Here is a 14,721-nt window from a genome sequence, read left to right on the forward strand (position 1 = left end):
TAATAGAGACATGAGTGGTGTCTTTTTATTGATGCTCAGTTTATAACAAAGGCCCTTATATAGAGTTGGCCAAACGGGTTTCTCTTTCACAAACATGATAGATATTTGTTTCCCTTACAAAAAGGGCATTGTCTCCTATGGCACTCTTAATACGGCAGACAGGATATCCATCATATTTGTCACTGAGTAACCTGTCCACTAAACACTAAATCAGGCACTACATTTCCTGCTGTTCAAACAACGCTAAGAAAAGGATATATTTATTCATGTGGTCCAGCTCATGAGTCCAACCAACATGCACATTACTTGCGGTCCTCAGTTTTGGTCCTCCTAGGGTAGTCCATCTTGGGAAGCTCTCCAAAACATTTCTATAGTTTGCAATACAGTGGAGAGTAGCTCTGTTAAACAGCAGTTGATTTGGTTAAAGCTCCAATCGCTGTCACTTGATTTGCTTTTCTGATTCTGACTGGACATCAGTAATGATTGACCAGATATGCAGAGAAGACATATCATAATTAATTTATTCTAAGAAATAAACGTCTGTCATAAGTGGGCAGCTACAGCAAGATTTTTCATCTCAGATAGAATTGATTCCAGCTTAAAGAAATGTTGACCTTTTAATAAAGGCAACTGGTGGTCCGAGGTATTCACAATTGTTAATCAGAAGTAGCTACATGCTGCTACCACTCCTAGTTTATGTCATGGGCTTCTTTATCTCTTCTGTAACCAAGGTATAGTTAAATGAAATTAAATAGTCAGCAATGGGGATTTTCTCTTATAGGAAATTTAGAAGTTTATTAAAGATGGGACGGTGATTATTATATGCATTTTCCTGTATTTACTACAACCTCATCATCAATCCTAAGATAAAGCAAAGGTGAAACAGGGCAACAGAGCCATTTTGGCTAGGCGTGTAGCCTACTTAATTGCTGCTTCTAACACCATTATTCAACCACAGTTACTCCACTGCTTTTCATACAGTTTTACTTTCTTGCACATATTACATCATGTTTCTTGGCTGCTTTGTGCAACTGATGGAACTCGATGAATGGAAACATAAGCTGACATGGTTACCCTCAGATCTTATTTCTGCCGTGGAGTGACACTACATGAGAATCCATTTAAATAATGTTTGCATACATAGTAGTACCACATACAAGCTTCAAGTATGAGGTGGTAGTTTGGAAGGAAGAAAGTCATGAGTCTGTTAACTACTGAGAAGGTCTTCAGCAAATGCAAACACTTTTTATTTGCAGAACAGATCTCTACCGTGTGCCAGCTGGCTGACAAAACATCCCTGTCAAGAATTTGATTAGTGCTGAGAAAGGTATATTTAACACTTGCCTTTTGTGGATAACAAGTAAGGTTGTGCTGAATGTAAATGATCCAAATTCCTTTTTCCATTCTTATAAGAAATGAGGTGACCTCTATGGTTTCACCTGTGGCTAGATCTGGTAGACACCACTGCCACACTTCCAGGCTGTTCTCATTTTTAAGCCCTAATCCTTCATGTATGGACTCCCCTTGTCCTAATGAGTGTCGCTGCCACAAATCCTGGGAATGGGCCCCAGTTCAACAGGACAGGAACTGGATGTACATCTCCTTCCCTAGCCACAAAGTAGGGAGTTTCATAGTCTATGCAGAGAGAGTCTAGATATTCCTATACAATATATATATATGAAAATAGTCAACATGCTTGACCTCCATAATGTTCTACATTACAAAGGTGAGGGAGTACATACCTCCAACCAACTGGAAGGCTGAGCTGAGGACATCCAAGGAGCAGACAAAGAGGTAGAGTAATCCAACCAAGATTGCAAACTTTGCTATTCCTCGTAAAACAGCCAATATTTTACCTTTTGTGTCCAGTTCTGTAAAATACACACAATTATTTACAATGTTTACAACATTATTATTGATGGTGTATGATAAAATACACCAATCCAAATACAGGATCGAGGTGAGTACAAATATTTACATTTAATAATGGATGGATGATCATTTCTTATGGAAAAACATCCTTAAGAAGGAGTAATATCAAAATGCTTTGGGTAACAGGCTATATAGAGCATATTTGGAATTCCACAATTATATGCGAGAAACAATACATTTCATTTACTCGCATGACAATTTTTTTTTTATAGATGACAACGTATACCAAATAAATAGCAAAGAAGAAACTTTTTTTACAAATATTGCATAATTTCTATTAAAAGTGTTGATTAAATATAACTAACTTTGTTGAACGAATTTTCACTATGCGCTTTTTAGCTGCTCATCGATCAGTTAAAGGTTTGTGGAGGCTCATGACACAGGCCCACAGGAGTAGAATTACACAACAGGGGGAAACAAGTCAAGCAGTGTAATTGCCCCTTTATTTTCTTTTTCATTTTCCCAATGATAAAACCCCTCCTACTACAGACGCATGAGTTTGGGCTTTTCGATTCCCCTTGCGAAAGTGGAAGTGACTTTTCTCAAGGCCTCTGCTGATGCGAATCTCTCTCCATCTCAAGGATGGAAAGCCGTCAGAAATACGTATCCGAGGTGCCGCAAATGTACCATATGTGAGCATTCACATACTCTTTTGTAGGTGTTCCCACACCACATCAATGTTAGCACACTCTCTCGAGGATGTTCGCAAACCAAACCCTGACTCCCAAGTTCCCATCCCTTGGCTGAGGTTTTCTCTTCGTAATTCCATGCCGCCAGCAATCAGTATGCGATTAAAAGAGAAACTGGCTTCATAAATAGGGCACAGGGTCTTTTCACATTTGCTCCGACTATGGCTGTAGTGCTGGCAGTGGGGGCAGCCTACAATAGAGACTACTTATCAACAAGAGCTTCAGCCTCGGAGTGCTCTCGTTGATGCTAAATTTCCGGGACGATGAGCTAAGAAGTAGACAGAAAATTAAAATACCCCCAACTTTGAACCAAGCCTCAAATAGCTCTGGGTAACTGGGTGAAGCAAGCAAATCTGGCAGTCGTTCTGAAGATTGCTCCTACTAAGGGAATTCTGACATTCTTCAATTTCCCTCCTTCTTGCCATCCATTGTTCAGTCTTTAGTCCTCTCCCCATTCTCTTTTCCCATCTTGCTTTCATTCTTTCTTCCCATCCTTTCTGCACTTTTAGCCAGCCATCTTCCTGCCTTGTCTTTTCCATCCATTCAGCTTTCTTTGAATGCATCCTCCTTCTTTTTGTACTTCTTTTTCAATCCTTCCTTTTTCATCAATCATTCATCCTTCCTCTTGCTAGTCATCCACCCATCCATCGATGCACCGATCATCCATCCTTCTTTCCTTCCATCATCATAATTCTGTCTTTTATCTTGATTCAGCCATCTATCTATTCATCCTGCTCCCCATTCATCCTTCCCTAATTCTTTCTGCTTAACCTTCATCCCCCTCTCCATACATCTATGTGTGCATCCATCTCTTCATCCATCCATTCTCTCTCCATCCTTCCCTCTATCCCACCTTCTCTCTACACCATCTCAATCCCTTCCTTCCACTGCAAGAGATTATATTTATTTGTTTATGAGCTTCTTGCAGACCAGAGTGTCCGATTAAAATCAAATAAGCCATAAACAATTAAATTTTTTCCCAGAGCTACCAAGAGGCACCCACGCCCTGTTCAAGCTGCGATAGTGGGGGATTAATGACGCCCCTGGGGATGAGCGTTACTTATGTAACCACAAAATGTTCAATGCATTATTGCAGCAGCTCCAGTGCCACCGAATTCTCCTCCATATAGTTCTTCCACTATTGACCTGCTGTCCGCAAATAAGTCCACTCCAGGAGACATGGTCATGTGCTGATGCATAAGTGGAAAGACCCAGTGAATTTGGAGTCATTCCAACACAAAAAAAATCCAAACAGAAATCATATGCACAGAAGACTAACAGACTAACAGATTAGGTAACAGAAATCATATGCACAGAAGACTAACAGATTAGGTAACGGGCATAGTACCTGACCACTTGGGGCCTGAGCTTTGCAGTTCCGGCATGTCCCATGGGTCTACGGAGACTTCCTCTTTCGAGTCGACCTCCCCTGATGCATTGTTGACCAGGGAAAGTGTGGAATACGCTGGTGGCAGAACCATGTCAAGTTCAGGTGGAAACTTGAAGCTTGCTGTAGAGATAAACAGTTAAACAGTTATTAGCATTGGCCATACAGGAAGCACATGCAAACGGTCTCACGGGATTCGCATGCCATGATACTTACCATAGGGATTCGCAATGCCATTGGTGGATTTTGTTTTCGAGTTGGAGATTTCCAGCTCTGGGAGAGGTGCCATTTTCTGTCAGAAAGAAAACAGACAAAAACGGTCAAAACCTTGTGAAATGTAATCATATCCCAGCAGGGCGAGCAGAGCCAATTGACCAATGGCAAATACAGGTCATAGTATCTTCATTTGAAAATGTACTTAGAAAATATCACGAATAGAGAAAAGCATTTTATCATCTGGCTGTAATGTAAAAGTATGTCAACAGCACACGCTATGCCTGCAGCACGCGCTGCCATTGTGCATGCGCTCGAGTGCTATGTATGTCTTTGAAACTGTGCTCCTGTTATTATTACAGAGCGCATGTGTTTTCCTTTGAAATGTCCCCCGCGTGCGCTTTGTGTGTAGTTCATTTCCCGGCTCTTATAATAATGGCAGATTCAGGTTCACCTATAACCATTCCACATTTTATAAGCAGTGGGGTTAAGATTGTTGCTTGATGCCTCCTGATGTTAACTCTAAAGCTTTTGGTGAAAAAGACATCAATATGTTCGGATATTTTAATGCCAAAGTGACATGTCTTGGAAGAAAAACAGTAACTAAGGTTTATGTTGCTGTAAAAGGTAGGGAAATTGTTGGCTGGCGAAACTTGGCTAAATTGGGCTTACTTTTAGTTTCAGGCTCTCCCAATTCCGTGATTATAGGAGAAGCACCTACTTCTTTGATTTTTCTCATGAGTCTATTGGTGACATTTTGGCTGATTTTGCACCTTTGTTTTCCAACCAAGTTGGAAAAGTCAAAGGGTTTGAGCATAAGAATAAATTAATTCCTGGTGCCTAACCTGTAATTCATAAGGTTTGTCCGGTCCCTTTGAATTCCAGAGTTGAACTTAAGAATACCCTTGACTCTTTGTTGTCGCAGGCATCATTCAATCCACAGATTGTGGTGATGCCCATTGACATAGTGTTCAAAAGGAATAATGAAAATAGGTTGTGTGCTGACTTGCGCACACTTAATAAAAACATAATTGTGGATTGTCATCCGCAACCCAAGATTCAAGAATTGTTAGCCAGTCTTGGGGGCGTGCAGTGGTTTCCACCACTGACCTTAGATCAGCCTATCACCAAATTACCCTGTCTTCTGATTCACAAGAACTTACAACTTTTGTGCAACCCTATGCGGAGAACAAGTACTCGAGGTTGCCCTTTGGCCTGGCATCTGCCGCCAGTGTGTTCCAGAAGCTCATGGATACCTTACTTGGGGGCATTCCTGGTGTGCATACCAGGACGATATTTTGGTTTATGTTGTTGGAGCATAACAAAAATTTGAGGAAAGTGTTCACTATCTTGCTGGAGAGATGCATGACTGTGAGGTTGATGAAATGCTAATTCGCAACAAATGAGTTGGAATATTTGGGCCACATGATCACTAGTCATGGCATTAGTCCTAAGATGTCACTTATCAAAGCCATTAGTGATGCTAAAGCCCAATCGGATAAAGATGCTCTGCATTCGTTTCTGGGTTTAGCAGAATATTATGCCCATTTCGTATCTGGGTATGCCCATTTTGTGGAACCACTGAGATTGTTGCTCAGAAAAGGACATAGCTTTGCTTGGTCAGATAAACAGGGTTACGCCTTTCAGAAAGTCATGGAGTTAATTGTTACTGCACAGGCTCTTAGTGCTTTTTTGTGAGAACCGCACCTCCATCATTACGGGTGATGCCAGTGCCAAGGGTTTGGGTGTGATTCTCAGTCAGAAAGCCTCCTATGGAGATAAAACTATCGCCTTTGCAACCAGGTCCTTGAGAACTTATGACCAACAGTACAGCACCATCGCTAGGAAAGCCTTAGCATGCGTGTGGGCTTTTCACAAATAAATTCAAAACATATATATGGGGCATAAAATTGGAGTTACTTACAGATTACAAACCTTTGGTGCATGTTTTCTCGAATTGTTTGCACTCTAGCATGTCCTCTAGGCTTACCAGACTAGTCTAGAAGCTCCAGAAACACAATTGTGTTATTAGTCACATTTCTGGTGGCAAGAATTTTCTTGCTGACTGTTTGTCTTGTATGGCTCAAGTGTGATGAAAATGACCCCATAAGTTGAATGTGTTACACTTATTGCCGCCCTTTCTAGTTACCAGTCTATTGTGTGTGAATTTGAATGGTCCAAAGCCTCATCTGACGATACCATTTAGACAAGGTTCTTGAGGACATTGTGCATAGTTGGCCTGGTGTCAGGAACTTGGTGGGGGAGTTGAAGACCTTTGCACACATTTCTGATGAACTGTCAGTCGTAAATGGCATCGCTCCGAGGGGGACAAATGTGTTCCTCCCTCTGATTTACACAAAGTCATATTTTCTCAAGCACACACAGGGCACCTGGACAGCACTAAAATATGCATGAAAATCAAATTGCACTACTGGTGGCCTGCCCTGGACAGTCAAGTCAAGGCCATGGTTGATTAATGTCCTGAATGTCTACTGTCTGATAACCATTGGAGAAATCTACATGTCCCACGTCACCCCACTACTTTTTCCGAGACAGATTGGGAAAAATTGGGTTTGGATTTTTCAGGCCTTTACTTCAGTTTATCATGCAATAGGAGGAATACCATTTTACGCATTGATTATTACTCGAAGTGGGATAATTATGCGTTTGTAGGTTCGCCTGATACTGACTCAGTCATTACAGCTTTTAGGCAATTTCGGGTCAGACTCAGAGCATATGTGCAAGTTTTCGGTGAGCATGGATGTGAAGCAACTTAAAGTTGCTTTATATTCCCGATCTTCCAATGGTCTCGTTGAGCGCACCAAGAGGATCATCAAAGAAGGTGTGCAAATGGCTTTAGCATCAGACTTGGATATAGAATCTTTTGCAGATCAAACGTTGTGGGGTTACAACACATCTCCACACTCTACGACTGAGGTCACCCCTTTCTCATTGCTCGGGGGTAGGATGGTTCACACATCTTTGTGTCCCTTGTGGTTGTGTGACAAGAAGCATGTTGAGGATGTGGTTTTGCCATCCAGGGATGAAGTGGCTTCTAAAGTGTATTTGCAGCAGTCTGGTATGAAGATGAGGTGTGACAAAATTCATTCTGTAGCAATTGTGGATGTGATGCATGGTGACTGGGTGATGATCAAGAGTCCTATCAAAACCCAAAAAAGGGCTACCAAGATTTTAGTGCCTGTGCAGGTAGGTGGATAGAGTCAGCAAGGGGCCTGTTCTCATTCTGGAGAAAGGTTGGTGGAACAAGTGTCGATTGGTCAAGCTGACCTCAGAACAGGTTGGTATTATGTCAAAAAGGAGAGATGGAGTAATGAGTGCTGATTGTGCACAATGGCTCCAACCCTCTGTTCAAACCCCAGCTGAAGGCAATACTTGCTTGAATACTAACCAAGGAGGCTCAAGTGCAAGTGAAGGTCTCGTCAGTGAGTGTCCAGGCATAGGTTCAGTCAGTTACCTTGTCAGGAAAATGCCAAAGCGGATTGAGGATTTTGTGCTTTCTTGAGCACTCATATAGGTGTTGTTTTAGCATGTTATTCTAGTTTTGTTTTGGTTCAAAAGGGGGAAGATGGTGTAAGTTAATGCAATGTTTCTTTATTGCATCTTTTAAAAGTATGTCAGCAGCACGCGCTATGCCTGCAGCGCGTGCTGCATTTTGTGCATGCACTCGGGATATCATTGTAGAGCGCAAAGTTTGTCTTTGAGCACTCGTGTTATTATGACAGAGCGCATGTGTTTTCCTTTGAAATGTATCCCACGTGCTCTTTGTGTGTAGTTAGTTCGTTTCCCGTAACTGTACTCAGTAAGCTGTTGGGATCCGAGCTGGCTAGACATGAAGGGTCGTGGGTCTGTGGATTGAAAATAAAGAACCTCTTGGAATTAGCAGTGCTGCCTCCAAGCTTCTCATTACACTAGTTCACCAGAAGCAGAGAGCAAGAAGGAATAAGAGTAACAGAAAACTCACTGGTATGCAAAAAAATGTGACTAAAGCCCAAACATCTAGAACTCTTTAAGATGCTCAATTTTAGACCAATCACATCAGGGAAGTAATGCTTCCAAATTAAAGCTCCTTCCATATCCAGCACATTAACAAAGAGCCTCGCATAAAAATCAAAATATTTTTTTTAATGGAAAGTGCTAAATGTCTCAGGTCCCTCAGCTCAGCCTGCTGCCCAATGAGGCTGCATCAGTTCCATGATAGTCAGTGTTGCTCTATTGACAAATTCCACACACAGCATTGAGCTCTATTCTTCACGAGTTCCCGAAAACTTCACCATGCAGTGTTGTGATGTATTTGTGAGTTCCCCACTCACTCAGTGTTGTGTATCATTCATGAACTCCTCACATACGTGTGTGCTCTGTTAATGAGCTTCATTCAATTCCACACACCATGCTCGGTTCTATTCATGATTTTGGTTACTTGCTATTTTCCCACACCCTTATGGGCCCTACTTATGAACTCCCTACAATGAGCTTCACCATTAGTCACTTCCGTGTTCTTTAAATCAATTCCCTACCAGGGCTGAACTTTATCCATGATCTTCCCCCAGACAGTTTTGCCTTTTATAATGGGTTTCCCCACACTCTGAGGAGTCCTATTATCTATTTTCCAACACTGTCAGTGCTACATTCCTTTCATGATTTCCCACATAACCCCACTGTTTGTGCACAGTTTAAAAATGTATACATTATTGTAAAAATCAGTTTTGTTTGTTGTTCGCCCACATATCGTCTTACCTATTGTGCACAGGAGGATGTCAGGAGTCCAAGAGTACATTGTGTTATAATAAATGAATGGTGGTACTGGTCCAGGCTGCCCTGCTGCTGCTGGAAGAAGTGTCACTGTCTTCTACCTGACATCTCCATGCTGGTGGGAATTCGGGAGCTGTGGCTAACTGTGAAGGGGGGCTAGATGTGCCTATGACCTGAGATGAGCTTACGGGATGTTGAATCAACCAATCTCCAACAAACAGCCTTTTCCAGAATGTTCTCAGAGCACCATTCTTGGCTGACCTCACAATCACCCACCAGACACTGGCATGGCACAACATACTTTCCTTCCTCTTCATTTGAGAGAAATAAAAGGATCATACCATCGTCAAGGATAAAACCCAAAATACATTTTAAAAAACAGATGATTAGGTATTGTTTAGATATACACCCTTAGGTAATCAAGCCTCTATACTTCTTTTCTTACTCTCTCCTTTCCCATTCTGCACCCGCTGTCCTTTCCCTCCACCTAACCATGTATTACCTGATCTCATTCACCTCTAAAAGACTTCTGCTAGTTATATCACCCCATAATGACAGCCTGCGTAATTCCTTACTCATCACATTCGTGAGGTTCAACGGAAATTCCTAGCTGCTATACCCCACTATGTCACGCGCTTCAACTCATGACATTAGTATTGCATCCACTCCATCGACCTAACATCTGCATTACATGGTAAGTAAAGCGAAGAAGATGTGCAGATAAAAAAAATAATTACATACTTACCACGATGACACCGTCATTGGCGATGTTGCTGATGCTATATTATTTTTAGGTGGATAGTGACAACATCCTAGATTACAAGGGCTAGGTGCAGCACGCTTACAAATGTCTTTGTACTGTGAAAACACCTTCAAATATGCTAATGTCACATAGATCATTCTGAGAAACAACTGTACTTCCAGAATCCTTTACCGTTGTCCTTTACCTTCAAAACATTAAGCCTTACCTGTCCTCCCCTGACAGACACCTGTGCACCATGCCATTGCTACTCGGATTCAAGACTGAACTCAAGCCCTTGTGTGTGACTACCCTTCAATGACTTCTTTCATCACACACTTCCTGCTTGTGTCCTGTCCTTCTATATCAAGCATGCCACAACTCCTCAGGATCACATGTGCATCTTCCACACATACCTTGTTTTGGCATATTGCCAGTTCAATGCATTCCTTTCAAGCACCTTATCAACATGGTGTTGATGGCACCAAAATCTGCCTACATTCACGCTACTTTGCCTTTTGTCTTGATCTGTGACTTCTCATTGTTTTTAGGTTAAATTGAAGTCAGTTGTTACTACGTGTTGGAGTCACACAGCCCTTTTTGCAGGTAGGTGTGTGGTTTTAAGTGGTCGGCTGGATTTGCATGGAGGATCTCAGATGTCTTTGGGTCTTAGGTGAGCGGGTTGTGGTCGATACCATAGAGCCTGGCGTGGGCAGGTGTGACCGGACTGGGTGTCTGGATTGTGTATTTGGTGAAAAGACCAGGATGATAACAGCAGGAATGCAGCCACCATCTATACCTTTCCTGCACTTTCCTCCATTGGCTTGGGGTTATGAAGTAACACTCTAACATCAATATACGCAAAAAAGACCCCCGCCCCCTGTACTACAAAGCGCCCCTGCAATTAGCACGCTCAGCTTGCCCGGTAGGCCTATTGCATCTGCAGTGATCTACCACTGCTTAAAAGACGTCCACTAGGTCTTGTGCCCTTAATTTCTTTAAACTCGTTTAACCAACCGAGCACGTTGTTAATACATCTATAAGGAAACCTGAGTCTGCGCCGTCGGTGTCTCTGTCCAAACAAACTGTAGGCTCGTTTGTTGTGTTTCAAAAAACGCAAGGAGCACGACGTGCACTCAAAATGTTCATCTCAAACAAAACTAAAATAATCAAGCATCTAAAAGGCAAAGGGCTGCACTGGTTGGATTTTTCAGAGCAACGCCTATCTGGGCGTTAGCAAACACGGCTTTGGCAACAGAGTCATGCCGGGCTACAACTACAAATCAAACCTCCCAGCCCGTTCAATTCGAACGAGGCAACATGTGATTCTGTAAAGTGACCATCAATCCCTCGCTGAAGAGATTAACTCCAGCAGTCATTTTCTCGGGAGCAAATATATGAAGTAAACACATTTACTGGGAAGGGATTTCCCAATCCAAACTCAACCAGATGTTTCCATCGAACCTTTAATGCCCTTTGTGTGCGGCGTTCAAGGGGCCACGGGGTGGGGCCCGTGAAAGCAAACAGGTCAATTCTCTAGGCGAAGCGGATCCCCTCTTTCTTCTGCTCGTCCATATTAAATACGGAGAATTGAAGGCTGTGTTTATGTTATAGCTGCACGTTGGCACCGCTCCTAGAGATTTCCAGTCAGCCAAGCTTACGAGGGGGCGTGGTTCTTTATTCCCGCCCTCAGTCACTGTAATGAGATGCCAATGAACTTTTCCATGGCTGACAACAAACGACAGAATTTACTGTTTGACCAAGAGCGCCTTTTCAGATTCTACCCTCAACTCAAGTGTTCCACGTTCGTGACGGACACTACACTCCCTTTGGCATTACATATATGACCCACTCATTCTCCTTCAACAGCCTTCTATTCACCCCTAAGGAAGTAAGTAGACTAGCGGAAGAACCAGGGGTGGAAATCGCAGAATGCAAACAGGTCTACACCTTCCTTCCCTGCTGCTCCCTTCGTAAACACTGACCCCAGGGTCTCCAAGGGTGGCTCTGAGCCTACGAAGGGACCAGCTGAGGACAGAGCACCTGCGACCCACAGTTCGAAAGGATCCTGAAAACCGATATTCATTGAGCAACAGCATTTGTCTCACAGCTGGAAACTGCTCACTCTGGTCCATATAGGATCTAGCCGGGTCGGACTGGGGCGGAAAATAGAGCCAGGCACCAAAATAAAAGTGGCCCCCACTGGTGACGTAGTTGTAAGAGTGGCCCATGTTTGCAAATGGGTCAGTGTATATTGGTTAAGACACGCTGTATAAGTGTTTGGTAAGGCATGGAAGGCTGCTAGGATCGCAGCCTCACGAACGCAATATTTGTTGTAATGTCTGGGAGATAAATTGTGAAAAACCAGCCCAGCAGACGACAAAATAGTCCCAAACAGCCCAAAAACGTCCCCCACACCGACCTGTCAGACCTGCGAATCGGGCACAGCCTGAATCGGCACAGCCTGATTGCATTGCAGGCCCGTCTGAGTTGGCTCCCATGCCACCGAAGCTTCATGGGGTTTCATACATGTGTGATTGATCAAGCCCGTTTTTGTGTTGCCTTCTGAGACCTGTAGTCTGTATAAGGGAGAGGTGTGGGTGTGGCGCGGGCCCAGGGCGACTGACTTTGGAATCAAAGGATCACGGTTCGATCCCCGGCGCCGGTGGCAGATTAGCCCAGCACCACGTGACTCTGGGCAATACCTTGCTTAATCTTCCCGACGGCGCCGAGAGACCCTTACGGGTGATTGCGCGTGCTTCACAAATATGGATTATTATTATTTTGTATATCCCATTATAAAAATCAGGACTACAATCACCACAATGCACGCATGTTGGATGTTTTTGCGTGGCTGGGGTCAAATCTACAGAGCGACACCCATACTACGAGGAGGGTTTTCTTAATTAAAAAACATATTTCCTGCAGGTTAAGAGTAAACAAGACAGATCCGCGATTAGAGGGCATCTCGTGGTATTAGCAAAGTTAGCAGTCTCCTTAATAATAAACAGTGCAAGCTAGTGTAAACATCTATGCATTCATTTTGCTGGACGATCCGGGGCCCTGAAATATTGCATGGCTTGGTGAATAATGTGCCCACTGCTTCTCCACTGCTGAGAGTGCTGCCACGAGGCAAAGAAAACATATGGACAAAATCACCTACAAACACATGGGCCAATAAAACGTTTTACTGGGCAACTATTCTTGTGTTTGTACCGGGACAGGCCTAGCTATGATTCCATACAACGCTATAGGTAATCTCTAATTCTTCTTTGTGACTGTTCCTCCCAAGGAGGAGGACCCCACCTCCTGTTCAGGAACTGCGGTTTCTTTTTCCTTTCTTCCTTCCTTGGCCAATCTAGTAAAGTGTCTAAATGAGGCGTCCACTCTCCTCCTCCTGGACATAACCAGGAGCAACCGTGATTGTGACGAGGAACAGTCGGCCCTGGTGTGGCAGACATTACCAGTAAGTAATCAATGCGTTATCCCTTGGTCGCTTTTCCTCATGCCAGTCATTACTAATGAAGCATGCCAAGGAAGAGAAGCTTTCAGGTGCCCCTAGGCTTTTAGCCTATGAAATGTATGGCGTCCCCTAGTAGTTTACAGACAAATACACATCCACAAGAAGTAAAGCTCCCATATCCAGTATCTGGACAAAGATGTCAAAAGATGCACATCCTTCACTTGAAAATTCAACAACCTCTACTGCTATAAATGAGCCTGTTCTCCGGTCGAAAAGGGCAAGAATCCTTCATTGCAGATAAGACAGTGGGGTGGGGTGAAACTGATGTGATTCTGACACTAAGGAATAACTTTGTATTTTATTTCAGCATCATTTGCCTTAAATGATGTTTTAGCTACTAGTCAAGCCTGATGTGGAGAGCACCTAAGATGTTTTAAAACTTTCGTTCACTAGTTATGTGTTAGCCATTACCTAGTTTTCTTTATAGTAGTCAATACAGAAACTCAAATGGCAGATCTTTACCAGAGAGGTCTGCAAACTAACAGCTAAGCAATTGAATGTCAGAATAATACGTTTTTACTATAATGCCACCATGATATTGCGGCAAAAAACAATGACTAAAATGTGAAGAGGAGAGGTATATATAGGTATGCATAGATTTAGTATACTTAAATCCACGTAAATATACCTAGATTGTCAAGGTGCTTATAAGCAGTTTTAAGTATAGTAAACCTATATTTACCTTGATATACTTACTTTGCTGATGTTTTGGTTATCAGTATTTTTGCTACATTATTACATTTTGTCATTTCATTTCATTTATTTAGTCTTTATTTCGATAAAATTTCATCATAAAAGACGTTTTACAGCCATAATAAAAATACAGATTCAGATATAACTGAAGAAAAGGAACATAAACTTTAAAACACAAAGATAGAGGTGGCAATCACAACATCACTCAAGTAAACTGTTAATTCCTATTTCGTATGATCCATACCCAGCCTAGAAATTTGGCCACAGCGATTACAACGCATTCACTAGTGTCAAAACGCAAGATGTTAAGTGCAACAAAACCCTGCCGGGTACCCATATTACGACATAAGGGTTTAAGCCATTTGGCCCGAGGTGCAGCGTACGCCGGGCAAACAAAAAATATGTGTCCAGCTGAGTCGACACAATCAGAACACCAACTACAGGTATCGCATAATCCACCCTTCCATTTTTTTGTAAATGAATTGGTAGGTAGGGAGCCGACCCTGAATTGGTGGTAAAGTTTCCTATCACTAGGCCTGGTAATGATGTCCCAATATTCTTCGAATGCGGGGGTTTGTTTATGTCCAAAGAACCTGCCGGACAATGACTCAGGAGAAACAGAGGAGATATGTTTGTGGATTATCATTGACAAATAAAGGTTTTTAAAGTGTTTTTTGGGTGGAAAAGAGTTGTTAACTGGGTCAGTCCACAATATACCTAAACCCATGGATTCCAATAATAATCTAACATGCTTACACCAGGGGATGTCATCCGC

At 42.6% G+C, this 14,721-nt stretch overlaps 1 protein-coding gene across 2 annotated transcripts in view; it reads right to left on the reverse strand.

The window, feature by feature from the left end:
* SLC34A2 (solute carrier family 34 member 2) overlaps window positions 1-14,721 on the reverse strand; it is a 156,668-nt gene that overhangs the window by 123,522 nt on the left and 18,425 nt on the right. For both annotated transcript variants that reach the window (XM_085642312.1, XM_085642311.1), the window contains 3 exons: window positions 4,225-4,300; window positions 3,970-4,131; window positions 1,743-1,871 (listed from right to left, as the gene is read on the reverse strand). In XM_085642312.1, coding sequence (XP_085498438.1) covers window positions 1,743-1,871; window positions 3,970-4,131; window positions 4,225-4,297 — 364 coding nt within the window. In that variant the 5' untranslated portion in view covers window positions 4,298-4,300. The remainder of the gene's footprint in view (window positions 1-1,742; window positions 1,872-3,969; window positions 4,132-4,224; window positions 4,301-14,721) is intronic.

This window comes from Triturus cristatus, chromosome 2_2 (genome assembly GCF_964204655.1).
Source record: "Triturus cristatus chromosome 2_2, aTriCri1.1, whole genome shotgun sequence".
In the NCBI taxonomy this organism is placed as follows: domain Eukaryota; kingdom Metazoa; phylum Chordata; class Amphibia; order Caudata; family Salamandridae; genus Triturus; species Triturus cristatus.